Source organism: Camelus bactrianus, chromosome X (genome assembly GCF_048773025.1).
Source record: "Camelus bactrianus isolate YW-2024 breed Bactrian camel chromosome X, ASM4877302v1, whole genome shotgun sequence".
Taxonomy (NCBI): domain Eukaryota; kingdom Metazoa; phylum Chordata; class Mammalia; order Artiodactyla; family Camelidae; genus Camelus; species Camelus bactrianus.
In genome coordinates this window covers 36,812,255-36,830,601 of record NC_133575.1, presented here as the reverse complement: position 1 = coordinate 36,830,601, position 18,347 = coordinate 36,812,255, and the positions used below count along the sequence as shown (strand labels likewise).

At 37.4% G+C, this 18,347-nt stretch overlaps 1 protein-coding gene across 7 annotated transcripts in view; it reads right to left on the bottom strand.

Moving 5' to 3' along the window:
• JADE3 (jade family PHD finger 3) overlaps positions 1 to 18,347 on the bottom strand; it is a 138,494-nt gene that overhangs the window by 50,294 nt on the left and 69,853 nt on the right. For 6 of the 7 annotated variants that reach the window (XM_074359567.1, XM_074359570.1, XM_074359572.1 and 3 more), the window contains one exon: positions 7,096 to 7,253. In XM_074359567.1, the coding sequence (XP_074215668.1) occupies positions 7,096 to 7,253 (158 nt within the window). Of the gene's footprint in view, positions 1 to 3,218; positions 3,291 to 7,095; positions 7,254 to 18,347 lie in introns of those variants that run through there. The other variant, XM_074359568.1, reaches the window with a different exon arrangement.

Sequence of the window (18,347 nt, the reverse complement as noted above, 5' to 3'; positions counted from 1 at the left end):
TATTTGGCAGCAGATACTATGGCTGAATATATGCACACTCTATGACCTAGCAAACCCGTTCCTCGGAATATACTTAACAAAAAAGTCCACATATTCATACTTCAAGATGAATAAAAATGCCTGTATTATAACAGCTGAAAACTGAAAGCAATCCAAGTATCTATCAAGATATCAAGCAGAATGGATTAAAAAATGTGGTATATTCACACAATGGAATATGACACAAGCGAAATTTAATGAACTACTACATGCAACAGCATGGATGAATCTCACAACCATAATGATGAACAAAACAATCCAGTCTCAGTATGAAGGTCAAAAACTGGCAAAACTGTCATCTATGGTGAAGGAAGTCAATTGGTGGGCAGGAGCAGAAGGAGGGCTTCTGGGGTGCTGCTAATGTTCTATTTCTTAATCTGGGTGGCAGTTAAACAAGTGTATTTTCTTTATTGAAGTATAGTCAGTTTACAATGTTGTGTCAATTTCTGGTGTACAGTATCATGTTTCAGTTATACATATGTTCCTTTTCATATTCTTTTTCATTATAGGTTACTATAAGATATTGAATATAGTTCCCTGTGCTATACAAAAGAAACTTGTCGTTTATCTATTTTATATATAGTAGTTAGTATCTGCAAATCTTGAACTCTTAATTTATCCTTTCCTACCCTCTTTCCCCTCTGGTAACGACAAATTTATTTTCTATGCCTGTGAGTCTTAAACAAGTGTATGTAATTCATGAAAATTCACTGAGTTATACAGTTATGCTTTAGTTATCTTTCTGTGTGTATATTACACTTCAATGCACAATTTATAACGATGATGATGTTATCTCACTCATCTTTTCATATGTATCTTGAATTAAAGGTCTGAATCTAAGGACTGAGTTTATAACATTTAAAAAAATAGAGACTGAAACAGTAATATCAAAGGCAAGGAAATGCATAGGTAAAAGGTGAAGTTAAGACACATCCACAAGGAGAAATTCTTGAATTTATAATGACAGATGGAAGGTCTATGACAATCACAGAGAAATATTACTTCGGGGTTTTTCAAAAATGCAGCTTTAACATTTTCAAGTACATATAACATTGATACAGCTGGAGGATATCCCAGGATCATCCCTGGGCGATCTTCTTCTTGGGCCACTATACACTAGGTAGAGGGACACTCTTTGAACGGTCACCAGACCATTGACCAAATCATCAAAAGCTCACAAGCCTAGTAGTATGAGCAGTTTTGTTAGGGTGATGTAGTAAGTGCAGTTTTCCATGTACATTCTTGAGTGTAAATGAATGCTGTAATAACTTTTTGGATGACTGACCTTTGGTGAAAGGACCCACAATCACACCTGCTTAGTTCCATAGAAAGCAAGCCTATCCACCTGCTCCTTAGGGAGGGCCAGCAACCTCTGGCCCATGTGAACACTGCTGTGGCACTGAGGAGACAATAAAAGGAAGCTGCAACCACTCTAAGCTGATCTATAGCCTCTTCTAGTGTCTTATGCATAGTGAGTCCTCAGTATGTCTTCAGCTGATCTAAATATTTAGCAGGTAGAGACAATGTTTCATTTCCTAATGAGTAGATTAGAATCATTTATGAATAGCACAAAAATTGGACAAATATCATAACATAATGGTTTTTTTTAAAAAGGCTTGAAATAAATGTCTTAAAAGCTAACTAAATAATAGCTTACAATAATAGCCCTAGGAATAGTTTCCCAAGATGCTCCTTCTCAATCTTGCCACTCTAGGTTGACTGCTTCTCTACAAGACTCCATGTCTCATCTATGAAATAAAAGACAATTATAACCTCTGTGACAGATGATATTTTAAAAATCCCACATGTTCTTTTACAATGTGACTCTGCCACTCCCCCATTAAGTGGTGAAGTCTATTTCCCCTCCTGTTGAATTGGGGAGGGCATGTGACTTTCCACCAACAGAAAATGGCAGGAGTGATGCTACGAGGATTGCAAGGCTGGGTCATCAAAGGGAATACAGCTTTCACCTTGTTTGCTGGCACACGTGCATGTGGAGTCCTGTGCCTGAGGCCTGTAGAAAGACTGCCTGTGCTGAGGTTGCCATGCTATGAGTAAGCCAAACCAAATGGAGAGGCCACATGCAATCTTTACATCATCTCAGTCCAGGTGACAGATATGCTAGTGAATAAGCCATTAGATGATTCCAGCCCCCAGTCACTCTCAAACTTCAAGTCTTCCTAGACGAGGCCCTAGACATTGCAGAGCAGAGATTAGCCATCCTCACTGTGCCCTGTCTGAATTCCTGACCCACGGAATCCGTAAGTATAATAACATAGTTGTTTGAAGCTGCTAAGTTTGGGGGCAACAGTAACTGGAAAAACCACCAAAAGACTGCCTTAAACTTTAAATAAGGTAAATGTGCATATGGAAGTGCTCTTTACTGATTCTCATAACTGAAAGCAAAATGGTAGGCTGCTGCTGTCTAAAATGGAATGGGAAAGGAGATATATGAAAAGTGGGGCAAGGAGAGCAGGGGGAGGTGAGAGAGGCATGATGATGAATTACAGTAGCAGAGCGGAAGGCAGGCTTGTGCTCCCATTTATCAGTATCCTTTGACTTACTATATGAAATCTGGTATCTTTTGAAAGTAGAGCCAAGAGGATCTCCTTTAATATTGAATATGGGGTATGAGGCAATGAAGAATCAAAGATGACTCTAGGAATTTTGGCCTGAAAAACTGTACAGGAAGGATGAATCCGCGATTAGTTAAACGTAGAAAACTACAGGTAGAACTAGTTTGGAAAGAACATCATAAGTTCAGTTTGGGACATTTTAAGTCTGAGATATCTACTGGACATGCAAGTGAAAATGCTGAATTGGTTGTTATATATTTGAGTCTGGAGTTTACTGAAGAAAGTATTGCTCTCCATAACCCAGTTAGTTCAACAGTTACATTCCAAGGAGAAATAGGGGCCTCTCTGAACAGCTTATCATTCTCTCTCAGTATTACTAATGGCTCAGAAGTATATGACAATATATTGTTAAGTGAAAAAAGCAAGTTATAGAATGTTCCTATTGATTTATACATACATATGTATGTGTTGTATAAGCATATGTACAATAAAGTTGGTGTTTTATATTCTGATTATTTTGTTTTTACAGTAAGTCATTTTAATTCATCTATAATTTTAAAATCATTCACACACATACATGGTAAATACATCTTTAACACTTACTGTGTCATATAACTTATAATGCATGCTTCCTTTCAGCCAAACATGAAGCACTGCTTTCCTTCCATTGGAACCTTATTGCAACAGAAACTAATTTAAATATACAAATGCAAACCAAAAACAAAAATGAAGCTTGTTTATTATTGAGTAGCATCAAAATCACCCAGTCTACCTAAAAACATGTAATGAGGTTAACATCATCTTTGTTGAACTTTCAAAAATTTCCTTGTGGTAATGAACAAACTCATCTAAGCAGCTGTAACTTAACAGTGCAAGCTGGCCCCATTCCATAATTCTGCATACCTTACCCTTAATCATTACATACACACACTACACGACCCTAAACTAAGAGACAAGAGAACTGCAGAAAGGACAATGGAACAGAGGGGGAAACCTAGTCAGAAAGCCGGAACAAAAATTCTGAAAGGATGTGCTCCATCTACTCTGTTGTATTTGCCCTCTGCCACTTCCTTTCAGTTATTACAGCATGAAGAGTAATTCTAGCACCAAAGAATCAGGTCAATTAATTTATATACATCCGGAATTACTTCTGTAAGTCCATTAGGAAATAAAAGTCTAAAGTGTTTTGACAGTCTTGTGGATTAGGTAATAAATAGCGTTTAGTTTTATTAATATTTAAGTTTCTCTAGCTGATTGATTAATCTGTCTGTAGGCACTAAGACAAGTAACTCAAATACAAACATTACAAATACTGCTATTGTGATGGACTGAAGATTGTCACAAATCCTTTTAAAGTCCTTCTGTTGAGAGGTAGGGTCTATTTCCTTTCCCTTTGGTCTGGGAGCTCTCTGAGACTGCTCTAATAAAACATGGTGAAAGTAACACTGTGCCATTTTCTGAGCCCAGGCATTGAGACTAGCACCTTCCACTTCTTATATCTTGCAATACTCACTCTTGGAGCCTGGAGCTGCCATGTAAGAAGTCAGATTATCCTGCTGAGAGACCATGTGGAGAAGTCTAAGACTAAATGGGAATCTGGGCAGTGCCAGATTATAGCATCAACTATACGGGTACAGGGGTGAACTTTTACAGTTCAACAATAAAAAGACAAATAGCCCAATGTTTTTAATGGGCAAAAAATCTGAATAATTTCTCTAAAGAAGATATGTATAGGAAGTATGCATGGATGCAACAAGTAAAAATGGGACATTCTAGAACTGCTGTCAGGGGGACTTTGTCATCCTGTTCACCAAAGGGTCAGATTTGCAGCGGCCAAAGGCATCCATTCCAAAGTGAGTGTGATAGAACATCATAAAGAGGTGAACTGAGATGATTCACTTTGCAGTTTGAACAGTAGTGTTTCACAGGAAGGGAAAATGACTAAACTGAAAGGAGAAATAAACAATTCCCCCATGAAGCTGGAGACTTCAACCATTCTTAGTAAGTGATAAAATAGACAGAAAATCATCAAGGATATAGAAGAACTCAACACCATCAACAAACAGGACAGAACTGACATTTACAGACCACTCCACCCAATAGCAGCAGCACAGGCATTGTTTTCCAGCACCCGTGGAACATGTACCATAGTACACTGCATCCTGGGCCATAAAGTAAACTTCAACAAGTTTAACCAAATTGGAATTATATGGAGCATGTTCTCTAACACAACGGAATCAAAACTAGAAATCAACAGAAAGATAACAAAGTATTCAAAAGAAAACTAAAAATCACACTTTTAAATAAAAGTCCCAAGGCAAAAAAGGTAAAAGAAGTCTCAAGGGGAAAATATATGAAAGTGAATAAAGATAAAAATTACAACACATCAAAATTTGTGGGACATAGCTAATGCAGTGCTGAGAGGGAAATTTATAACACTTTATGCTCATACTAGAAAAGAGGAAAAGTCTCAAGCCAACAGACTAAGCTCCCAACTCAAAAAACTAGAAAAATAAGAGCAAAATAAATCCAAAGCAAATAGAAGGATTGAAGTAATAGAGATGAGAGCAGAAATAAATTAAATTAAAAATGGAAAAGATAATGAAACAAGAAGATGGTTCTGTGAAATGGTCAATAAAAATGACGGACCTGTAGCATGAAAAAAGGAGATAAAATTGCCAATATCAGGTATGAAAGAGGGGATGCTATTTTTCATTTGCTTTAAGTGTGCCCATAATTTTTCACTGAAACATTTTTATAATGGTTGCTTTTACATCTTTGTTAAGACAATTCTAATATCTCTGTCACCTTGGTACTGGAGTATCTTCGATCAAGTTGAGATCTTCCTGTTTCTTGATATGAGTGATTTTTTTTTTACTGGAACCTGGACATTTTGGTTTTAGGCTATGAGACTCTGGATCTTCTTGAAACCTTCTATTTCAACTGGCTTTCTCCAGCTCTGGCTGGAGATCAGGTTGGGAGTGAGAGGCTATTACCTCATTACTGCCAGGTGATCACAGAAGTCTTGGTTCACCATTTGGCCTGTGCTGACATCCAGGGTTGGGGACTCTCTGTTATTGCTGGGTAAGGCTGAGAATTCTGGCTCCCCATTAGGCCTCCACTGATACCTCCTTTGCTAGGATTGGTAAGAACACCTTACTACTGCTCCTTGTGTGACCTCCACTGATACTGATACCATGGCAGGGAGGAGGTGTCCTCATTACCTCTAGGCAGTGGTAAAAGTCTCCTCTGATACTACCCTAGATGGGAGGGAGAGGAATGCATCATTACTGCTGGTTTAAGGTGGAAGTCTAGGCTCCCCACTGTTACTGCTATGGCATATAAAAATACTGACAGCAAGGACATGTAAATGCCTGACTTTTGTGCTCATTCATGATACTGCTGTGATTTCTAGGAGGATGGTGTCAATGGCAATGAACTAGTGAGGGTTACGATGTGTGTTGGGCAAGACTGTGAAGCTTTCCTTAACAGAACATAGAGAGTCTCTCTGTGGGTAGGACAGCCTGGGCTTGGGTTTTTAGAAGTGATTTGACAAGCATTTCTGGAACATGACTAGGACCTAAGAACCTGATGCTAGGGGCCGAGAAATCAAGAATGTGGTCTCTGACCTTTAAGAACTAGTATGTACTAGAAATAGATAGATGTACAATGAAATGCTCAATTTCATTGTAACCAGCACGTCCTACCAGCTCCTTTATCTGATGCTATTTCTTCCCTTTCCTTCCTTCCCTCACTCATTCACTCAAACTTATACCAAGCATTTTATTTCATGCCAGCCTTTGTGCAAAGCACTGGGAACACAAAGACCAGTAAGAAAAAAACGGTTTCCAAAACCAATCATTACCTTTACTACTTCCTCTGGCAAATAAGCCCTTTCCCCTGTCAACAAAACCAAAGTCCTCTCCTACTTAAACTTTGAGTCTTTGTAAATGAATGCTGTTTGCTTACGGTTAAACCCAATTATTCCAGTTGTCCCCTTTCATTTCGATTTATGCATTTTATAAACTCTGTATGTTTCGGCCCTCTATTTATTGATGCTGTCACTACGAGGCCCCTATTAAAATGAAGCAACTTCTTACGGTGTCCTGTATTAACAGGATTATTATGAGGTTATGTAATTAATGCTCTGTTTCTCTTCAAAAACTAACACGTTACTGATTGTTGAATCAGACTTAGAAATCTTGGTCTCCAAAGAAGCCTTACCATAATTTCAGACTGGATTTCAAACAGTTTTATCCTGTGAATAGGACATATATCCCTAAATAAATGAGCTTGACTTTAACTATTGACCTATCCTAGCCTGGTATCATCTGTCATTGGTCTGAGTGAATTGCTGAACACGGAATGTGACTCTGCATTATAAATGTATAATTAGCCACTCAAAGTCTCTCCTCAAGTAGCACACAGATAACTGTAAGAGCATTCACTCTCTAAATCAAAAGTACAAGCCTGCAAATACCTGAGGGAAGGCCGTGGAACAGTGTCTGGACTGGCTGGTACCTGGACTCCTTTCTCCCATTCTTCCTTCCATGTATCCGCGAAGAGGTAATAGCTGTCAGGATTAATATGGTGAGAGTCTGGAATTTTCATGGCACTGATAAGGTCCTTCCGGAATACCTGGGAAGACATTGCACACACCTTGAGAGGACTATCACTATGGAACTAACACCATTTAATGCTCTCCTTTAAAAAAGACCATCCCCACTCAATCTACACTTCAACAAGAGACACATCGATAACCTTCTGAATTGCCAGATCAACTTCTATTTGGAAAGGGTTTGAAGTATTGATAGGGAACTCAGCTTGTTCTAGATTTAATAAAGAACAAAGGGGTCCTGCCTGAATTATTTTCTTGGGCCTCCTTGAATTTAAATCAACAATACAGGTTACTCTTAAAAAGTCAGTATAAAACAATCCTTAACTCTCTCATATTAAGCAACAAGTATACTCTGATAGCTTATAACTGTTTATTTAGCTATCAACTTATTTTTAAATTATCTACTTAGAAATAATTTTAGTCTTACAGAGAAGTTACAAAAATAGTACAGAGCTCCCATATACCCTTCACATAGTTTCCTCTAATGTTAACATCTTACATAGCCAGAGTACAATTGTCTAAACCAGGAAATTAACATCGCTACAATACAATTAGCTGATCTACAAACCTTATTCAATTTTTATTAATTTTCCCCCTAATGTCCTTCTGTTCCAGAATTCAATTCAGGATTTTACATTGCTTTAGTTGTCACGTCTCCTTAGTATCCTCCAGTTTGTAACAGTTTTTCAGTCTTTCCTTGTCTTTGAAGACCTTGACACCTTTGAAGAGTACTGGTCATGTATTTTATAGAATGTCCATATAATTTAGGTTTGACTGATGTTTTCTTATGATTACACTGAGGTTATTCATTTTGGGGGCAAGAATACCACAGGAACAGCGCTGTGCTCTTTCATTCCATTATATCAGGAATGTATGATGCCGATGTCTTATTAGTGGTGACATAAAACTTCATCAGTTGGTTAAGGTATTATGTTTTGCTTGTTTTCTTCACTATTGGGTTACTATATGTCTCTTTGTAATTAGTAAGTATCTTAGAGGAGATACTTTGAGATTATAAAAACATCCCGTTTCTCCTCAAACTGTCATGGACTAATTTTAGCATCCACTGATAGATATCTTGCCTGCAACAGCTTTTCTATTTCCCTCAGTTCTTCTGCATTTATTAATTGGAATTCCTCTGTAAGAAAGTTCTGTCCCTTCTTATTCATTCATTCAACCATTTATATCATTACAGACTTGTGGATACCTATTTTATTCTTTGGGTTATAATTCAGTATTATTGTTATTTATTTTGATGCTCAAATTGTTCCACCTTTGGTCACTGGGAGCTCTTTCTAGTTGGCTGACACCTGTGCTCTTTTGATACAGCCCATCCTTTTTTGATACAGCCCGTCCTACATTACAACATGCCCCAGGCATGTTTATACCCTCTACCTGATGATAAAAGCTATTCATTTTATATAGCTTCATATCCTGTCACATTACTGAATTCTTTTATAGCTTGAGTTAGTTTTATCATTGATTTTCCTATAGTTTTCTAGATCTACTTTCACATCATCTGCAAATAGAGTTTTGTATCTTCTTTACCTAGTTTATGTCTCTAATTGGTTTCTCCTGTTTAATTGCATTGAATAATACCTCTACTAATATTTGGGACAGTAATGAGGATGGTGAGCTTATCTGCCTTCTTCCTAAAATTAGCTGAAATGCCTCTAGTGTTTCCCCATTTAACAGGATACTAAGTTGACGACTATGTTATGTTTATTTTATAATGTTAATAAATTATCTTACAGTCCCTATTTTCTTGAATGTTTTATAATGCCTGGGTATTGAATTTTGTTAAAGGCTTTTTCCGTATATTTTTATATTATATATTTATATATAATTACATAAATATAATTATATTATAGTATATTATAATTCCATATATGGAAACAATATAATTTTCCCCTTAGATATATTAATATGCTATATGATAATACTGGATTTCTTAATAAAAACTTGCATTTCTGGAATGAATGTCTATTTGATCATGATATGTTCTTAGTATGGTATTGTATTGTTCTCTCATATTTTATTTAATATTCTTATATCATATTTCTGAGTGATATTTATCTACAGTTTCCTTTCTTTCTACTTTTTTTGGACTGTCTGGGACTTTTAGGTTTAATTATCAGCACTATGCATGCTTCATAAAAGGAATTAGGATACTTTCCTTCTGTTACAATGCTCTAGAATAATCTGAGAATTATTGGGAATATCTGGTCCCTATGACACCATCTGAACTTGCTGCTTTTTTGTGGGGTAGTTCCTTAATAATTTTCTCTACCTCTTTGGAAATTGATCTCTTTAAGCTTTCTACCTCCAATGGGGTCAATTTTGGTAATCTATATTTCCATGGGAAGTTATCTATCTTATCTAGGTTTTCAAACTAATTTGTACAGAGGCTTGCAAAGTATAGACAGTTTCACTTTGCACAGCCGTGTGCACAGGGGTGAGGAGGACAGGAATGGTATGTTTACTGTGGCAGCCAGGAGGCTCCCAGTGCGAGCCTTAACCTTACCCCTGGTAAAGGATCCCTAGCTGTGTGGAAAGTTCAAAGGCCAGAGGTATGGGTTGATGACATGGGTACAGCTAAAACTTACAGAAACAAAGAGATTCCCTTTAGTTCATTTGCTGCATCCTAAGCACAATTAGGTACTGATAATACGGGAATAAAGAGCCATCTAAAGGTTGATGTACTGTTATCCTCTGGTTGAAAGGACCTCTGGGTGACTAAGGGGCACAGAAATGTACTCACCAGCCTGGGAAAATGACTTAAATCGCTGTGGCAACCTAGACTTTGTGACACTGCCTTTTAAATACAGAAAAAAAAGTATGCCATGAATTCTTCAGCTAATGGGGCATTGATTTCAGTGATGAAGGCCTAGTTAATGTCTAAAAAATGAGGGAATAAACTTTCACATAAAAGCACACATATACTAGTCTATACCTCACCTACTAATTTTTAATTCTGGAAAAGAAATCAAACAACCACTTGTAGATTTATGACAAATGTGCCTACATCTCTGGAACATCAAAGCAAGAGATGCTATCAAGCAAACATTTTAGCCTTTAATGCTAATCAAGTTTCTCTGAGGAGAAACACTGTCCAAGTTATGTGTAACATGAAAGTAGAGGCACAGAGCATGACACAATAAAGCAATTAATTCTGAGTTTGTGTAGTTCTATTTAAACTGACAACATTTCACAGAGGACACCTCTGAACTATCACATAATCAAATGATGTCATTTAAATGAATAAGGACTCATTCCATTTGCTACTCTGCAGAGACAGCTCTGCAAATACCTGTTGGTTTCATTTAGGGAGGATTAAGAATTAATCATATGCTGAGCAAAGTAGAGAAGGAAACCAACCTTAAATATGCTGGTGACTAGGTGGCAACAAAATGACCTTCCTACCAAGAATTCTAGCCAATTAAAGTTAATTGGGTACTGTGGAGGGAGAAAGCTAAGTCTATAAGAAACAAAAAGTGGTGGTTTATTGCATAATGCTTTGTATAAGGAGGTAAGAGAGGATCACAGACAGATTCGTTAACACAGTTTGCACAGAGCTCAGTGCTCTGCGTGGCTAGCGGGAGAAACTGAATCACCATTTTGCCGAATACTCAGATTCATTTCTATAAATTACCACAGTACCTTTAATGAGACAGTGGTTAAGTGGCAATGGCAACTGACAACTGTGCTAAACGACTGTCTTTGGAAAGACAATACCATGGGGAATCCTACCTTAAATCTGGAAAGAATACTAGAGCCAAGTATTTTTCAACCTCTAAAGTATTTTATTATTTTTCATGTAATACACTTCTCAAAATAAATCAACTGATTGCAAAATCGTGCTTTGGGCTTGCTAACAATTACATAGCATAAGCCGTGCCTTCATAGTTAATGCTTATGAAAATCTGTTCTGTTCAATTTCCTTAAGTAGCCTGGAAACGTATCACAGTGGGTTGAATGGTCCCCCAAAAGATATGTCCACATCCTAATTTCTGAAATCTGTGATTGTTACTTTATTTGGAAAAGGGATCTCTGCAGATATAAATAATTTAAGGATTCTGAGATGAAGAGATCACCCTGGAATATCCAGGTGGGCCTTAAATCCAATGACAAGTGTCTTTATAAGAGAAAGGCAGAGGGAGATTTGAGAAAGAAGAGAAGGCACTGTGACCACAGAGGCAGAGACTGGAGTGACTCATTGATCCACAAGTCAATAAATGCTGACAGCTATCAGAACCTGGAAGAGGCAAAGAACAGAATCTACCCCTGTCTCTGGAGGGAGAGCAGTCTGGCTGATCTTGGACTTCTGGCCTCCAGGAACTGTGAGAAAATAAATTCCTGTTGTTTTAAGCCACCCAGTTTGTGGTAATTTGTTACAGCAGCCCTAGGAAACTAATACACACATTTACCAAACAGAAGAGTAAGTTGAAGACTCTAGAGAAAGAGACAAAAGGCAGAGGCCAATGAAATCTGGCCTTTGTCCATGGCTTCAGAAATATCAAACCTCCAGGGAACAGGCACTCTGTGAAGTCTAGGAAACCTATGACTTCAGAAATACCAATCAACTCATACTCATTTTTCTTAAGCAGATGTAGGCTAACTCTAATGACTATTATAATTTTCCTTTCCACCTTTAGAGAAAAATAGCAGACTTATATGGTAAGCTTGATTTCAATTTTACAAACTAGCCAGATTAAACAGCATCAGATCCAGGATTTCTAGAGAAGCATTTTTCACTCAAGGCAGAGTGCAAGAGTCTGCCTTATCTTGCTGTAGAAGTCAAACATTTCAAGTATGAGGCAGAACATAAAATGCTGAAGAGGGGATAGGAATGTAAGTTCAGTACTCAGGAAGATATCTGCAAAGTGATACGAAATATATTTACCAGACTGGTCTCATGAATCTACTTCTGATAAGAAAAGGCATTTTTTAAGTTTTAAGAATAAGCACAGGCAAACAAAATAGTTACAGAATATCCTGGGTAGAGGTGTGAGTTTTATACACATACAGTGGCACAGACATACACACATATTTGTTTATATTTTCATAAAGAAATAATAAAAGGATAAACCAAGAACTTCAAAAAAAGAATGGTTAACTCTGAGGAAAAGGGAGGAAATAGGGAGTATAGAGACAAAATCTGGATCTCTCTGAATGTATTTTGTTTCACAGTTTGATATTTGAAACAGGCAAATGTTTTACATGGTTAAAATGAAATTAAAAATCCTTAAAGAAAGGAAAATGGGTCCAAGGACAGACAACCCGAACTGGTCTACTGGTTTCACCGCTTATAGTTTTGAGCAAGTTGTCTAAATTCTCTGTGTCTCAGCTTACTATCTGTAAAATGAGGATAATAACACTTACTTCATCCTATGAGGCTGTTGTAGAGATTAAATAGGTGAATTTACATAAAGGGCCCAGCATGGTATTGGGCTCATCATAATTGCTAAATAAATTCTAGCTATAGTTATTTTATTATCATCATCATAGTCTTAGCTTTACTTCTAAAAGCAGAAAGAAGTATATAGCTGAGTTCTCTTATCTAGTCCATAACGTAATTAATTGTTGATGGGGTAAACGAGATGTGAGTTCATGGCTCAACTAAACCGTGCATGGTTTGACTCCCAAAGATAATGTTCCAAAGCAAGAGTCCCACTGAACACTTTGACTAACATTCTACAGATCATGAGGCAATGCAGAAACTTCATAAAATAAAACATGGCTAAAGATAAAGAACATGGACCTACTGTGTAGCACAGGGAGCTATATTCAATATCCTGTAATAACCTATAAAGGAAAAGAATCTGAAAAAGAATATATATATGTATTTATACACTTTGCTGCATACCTGAAACATTGTAAATCAACTATACTTTAATTAAAAAAAACCCACATGACTATTTGTTGTTAAAGATTATGAATGAGGGATCTAGGTGTTCAGACACTGACCTAGGTAATGAAGTTGAGAAGTTTTACAAGTTCTTGATTATGTGCCTATTTTATATGCACTGGTAGTTTCCCCAAAAGTTCCTGAAACAAAAAGGCTTTGTATTTACCAGATATCTGCTCATTTATGGTCAAAGAGGGGATTCACAGGCTAACATACAGCCCAGAAGCTATGCCAAGTCCAACAGTGCATGCACATCTTGGCTTCTCAGATGCTTGCAGAAACAAAAGGGGGCCTCACTATGAATTCAATTAGAATATCAATGCTTAACCTGACAGAGCCACAAAATGAAAATGCCCTTCATGGACAGCTCTGGCTTTTACTGTTTTCATTAACATCTCTCAGTGGGCAATTTCTTAAAGCATGGCTAGCCTGAACATTTCTGTGACTTTTTTTAGAGGAAAAGCCAAAACACTTACTTCCTGTATGACACAAAGGGGAACACTGTCTGGTCTATGTATAATGAAGCAGAGAGATTGATCAGTTTTGATTCACAGTCACTAAATCTGAAACTATACATAACTGATGACAAACAGATGTGTCACCCCAAAAGCCTTAAAAACACCTGCAAACTTACTTACATGTTTAAACTATATTTAATATAGTTTAAAGGGAATTAACCCTAAGTGATTTTCTTAGAATTATACAATCTTAAGACAAGAAAAGATTTTTCAGGTTATCTAAAAGAATCAACCACTTAAAGCAGAGAAGACCTAGCAAAGAACACAAGCTTGTTCTTATATGGTAACAAAAGCACATTGTGTCCCACGCTGATTTTTTTCCAATGAAGCAAAACTTATTCAATTTCTAAGTTTAAAACTTTAAAAATCATGGAAATACTTTTCAAAAAATTTAAAATAATTCTTAGGTTTCTTATAGAGAATAAACGGGACATTTTTGATGGCTATGGGCTGACATCTTTTGGAACATCAATTATCATAAAGCAATGTATTCTGGGCTGCTTGGGTAGGGCTGATTATTCCCCTTACCCAATACTATCTCCTCACCGGATACCATACAGAGGCATCTGCGTCCTGGTAACGGAGGAGGGGGAGCAATTGAATCTGACTTGAAGATCTGGGCAATTTTCACACAGGAGATGAAAACTGAGGTTTGCTCTGAAAGTTTTTCTCCCATCCTTCAATGTCCCTTTTTGTGCAATAAGCATGCATTTACAAGGTTAGTAGTTTTTATCTACTGTGGGTCATAAAACCAAACAATCAAGCTTGTTAGAAATACAACCAAAGTAATATAAACAGGCTCTACTTGAGGGTATGCAGTGTTCTCTGCTGAGTTAAAATATATGAACTTTCACTCTGTTGCTATGAAAGTCTTAGACATAATAAGTGAGACTCCGGTCCTACAGAAGATATGCAGTCGATCTTTCAAGATAGGTTGATATGTTTTATAGACCAGTCAGACTAATATTAGGTGAAAATATCCAGGCTTTTGAGAAAGAATGGAAGACTTCTTAATAATTCAAGTTGGTCATCTAGTAGTACTCTGTGCCTCTTCTAGGGCAGTTGGTTTTTAAAAAACATCTTGAAGAACATGAGCCCTTTTGAGAATCAGATGAAGGCTACTAGCTCGGAAAAAAAATACACACAAAAACATTCCCTTAAAAGTCTGTATACAATTTTCAAAAGATACCAAAGCCCCCGAACCATATGTGGAATTCACATACGCCTAGGAAACACTTCTGTAGAGGATAAATCAGGAGGCACACACACAGGAATCTCACCAAAGCACTAAACATCAAAGGAAATATTCGTCTATTAATGCAGCCAATTAAGCCCCAATGGAAAAGATCATTTATATTGCATTTCAATGACTAACTCACAGTAAAAACATAAGGTTTCATCTCAGACCTGTAGAATCAGAAAAAAAGAAATACCCATCCTTACAAGAAGAAAAAGTCAGGAGAGGCAGCAAATTAATGATTTTTTGTGAACCCACTGGAGAAATGAGTCACAGGACAAATGGTCAACTAAAAGAGAGACAAGCAAGCCCACAGGGAGACACAGGACAAGAGCCATTTGCTTACTTGGGGCAAAAGCCACAGCAGGAACGTTAAACTAGAAATTCTGATATGTCTCTGGGGGCCAAGTAGGGACTACTATCAGAATATAAAGTTTCTGGGGGCTGTAGCCTCAGGGGGTTCCCACCTTCTTGTAAGCTTTTTCTCCAGCAACCCAGCTGGGCTCTCACAGGGAAGATGGGGGAGACCTGGAAAAAAAGCTCCCTAGTGGCACTGTCTGGGCCACTGGTGCTCAGTGTCCTGGCTCCCTTACTGAACAAAAGACCTAGACTGCAGAGGAAGGATATCACTGGAGTAATCTGACTAGTTCTGGGGGAAGGAAAAAGCACCTAACCTCGGCTTCCCAGTGTTACTCAAGGGGAAAAAAACCTTAATCTACAGGAGGACCTCAAGGACATAGACTGAGAACACCAGAGGACACCTGCTGCAGGCAGACGGGAGAACAGCAGGCAGGGTCAAAAAAGCTCAATCCCTGAACGCTGCCTCCCTCACTTCACACCCAGACACAGGACCACTAGACACTCTGAAGACTGAGATGTAATCAGATTAGAGAGCGCCACCCTTCCCCACACCCTACCAGCACGCTAAAGTCCCCACTGATGACAACAGCAGCTTACAGCTGGGAGAGCTGCAGAAGACAGAATCTCTGAGGACAAGCACAAAGGGAAAACTCTAAGTCAAGAGAGGAGACAAAAACAAGGTTACTAGAGGAATTTGAAGTCTCTGGTACCCATAGCAATAACAAATTTCAAACACTTTTGTACATGGCTGGTGGGAGCGTAAACTGAAGCCCCTTTGGAAAACAGTCTGGCATTCCCTCAAATGGTTAAACAGTTACCGTATGATTCAGCAATTCTACACCCAGGTGTTTTTGAAAACATATGTCTACATAAAAATGTGTACATGAATATTCACAACAGCAATGTTCATAATATTTCCAGAAGGGAGACAACCCAAATGTCCATCAACTAATGAACAGATAAACAAAATGTGGTATATGCATACAGTGGAATATCATTCAATCATAAAAAAGAAATGAAGTACTGATACATGCTTCAACATAGATGAACCTTGAAAATGTTATGTTAAGTGAAAGAAGCCAGAAACAAAAGGCCATATATTGTATGATTACATTTATATGAAATGTCCAGTATAGGAAAATCCATAGAAACAGAAATTAGATTAGTGGTTGCCAGGGGCTGGGAGTAGGGGGATTGGGGACTAACTGCTAATGGATAGGGGGTTTCTTTCTAGGGTGATGAAAATGTTCTAAATTTAGATTGTGGTAGTGGTTACCCACACAACTCTGTGAAAATACTAAAACCCACTGAACTATACACTTCAAGCAGATGAATTATGTGCTATAAGAATTCTATTTCAAAAAAGATGTTTAAAATTTTTTTAAGAAAGGACAATTGTTGTGGCATCAATGGATATCACCTGAGAAGTCCTGGCATCCACTCCCACCCAGCAATAACAAGGTGTCCCTCCTCTTCAGTGTGATATCAGCAGAGACTGGGTAGGAAGCCTAGACTGTCACCACTGTCCATCAGTAACGTGGTACCCCTTAACACCACCACTCTCCCCTGCTATCAGTGGAGGCAACAAGGTGGGGATTTCCATTCCTGCCAAGTAGTAATGAGACACCCTTTCCCCTTCCCAAAGAGATAACAGAAATAATTTCCTAGAGAGATAACAGAACTAGGATGGGGAGCATAGGAATTCTGTAACTGGTATTAAAAAGTCAGAACCCCTCTTCCCCACTGGCCTGATTATCATGGAGGCTAGCTAAAACAGATTTAAATAAGGCTTAGTGTCTGATAACAGAATACCAAAAAAAAAAAAAAAGCCCAGGATTCAACAGAAAATCACTGATAATACTAAGAACCAGGAATGAGAAGAGACCATCAATAGACACTAACACTGAGATGACACAGATGTTGGAATTATCTGACAAGGATTTTAAAGCAGCTGTCATAAAAATGCCTCAACAAGAAATTACAAACACTTTTGAAACAAAAAAAATGGAAAGTTTCAGCAAAGAAACAGAGGATATAAAGAATAACCAAATGGAAAATTTGAAATGGAATAATACAGTAATGGAAATAACAAACTCATGGAATAGGCTCAATAGAAGAATGGAATTAACAGAATAAAGAATCAGTGAAAAAGAGAAATCACTCAATCTAATCAACAGAAAGAATATATGCTAAAAAAAAGTCTGAAGGACCTGTGGGAAAATAACAAAAGACCTAACACTCATGCAACTGAAGTCTCAAAAGAAGAGAAAAAAGGTGGAGTTGAAAAACAGCTAAAGAAATAATGGCTGAAAATTTCCCAAACTTGGCAGAAGATAAAACTTAGATTCAGGAAGTTGATTAAACCCCAAACAAAATAAACCAAAAGAAATCCATGACTAGGCACATGAGGATCTAACTCTGGAAAACTATAGACAAAGAAAAATATTGAAAGCAACTGGAAAAGAAATGACTGATTACCAATAGGAGAGTAACCATTTGAATGACAGTAGATTTCTCATTAGAAACCATGCAGGCCAGAAGGAAGGAGCACATTTTTCAAGTGCTGAAAGAAAAGTTGTCAAATCAGAATTCTTTATCAAATGAAACTATCCTCCGGGATGAAGGTGAAACCAAGACATCCTCAAGTGAAGGAAAAACTAAGACAATTTATCACCAGCAGACTTCCCCTGAAAGAATGGCTGCAGGAAGTTCTTCAAATAGAAGGGAAACGGACAAAAGAAAAGCTGAAACATCAGGAATAAAAGAAGAATAAGAAAATTAAAATATTGGTAAATATTATAGACTATCCTTTTCCTCTTGAGTTTTATAATAATATTTGATGGTTGAAGCAAATATTCTAACATTATCTAATATAGTTATCAATGTACATATAGAAAATATTTAAGATAATTATAAAGGTGAGGGGTGGATAGATGAACCTAAATAGTGGTAAGGTTTCTTTACTTCACTCAAAGTGGTAAAATGTAGAGACCAGAAGACCGATTAAGTTATGTTTGTAAAAGGAAGGTCCTCCCTTTTAAAGATTGCTTCCCAAGAGCTACCACTAAAAATCTAGAGAAAGATACACCCT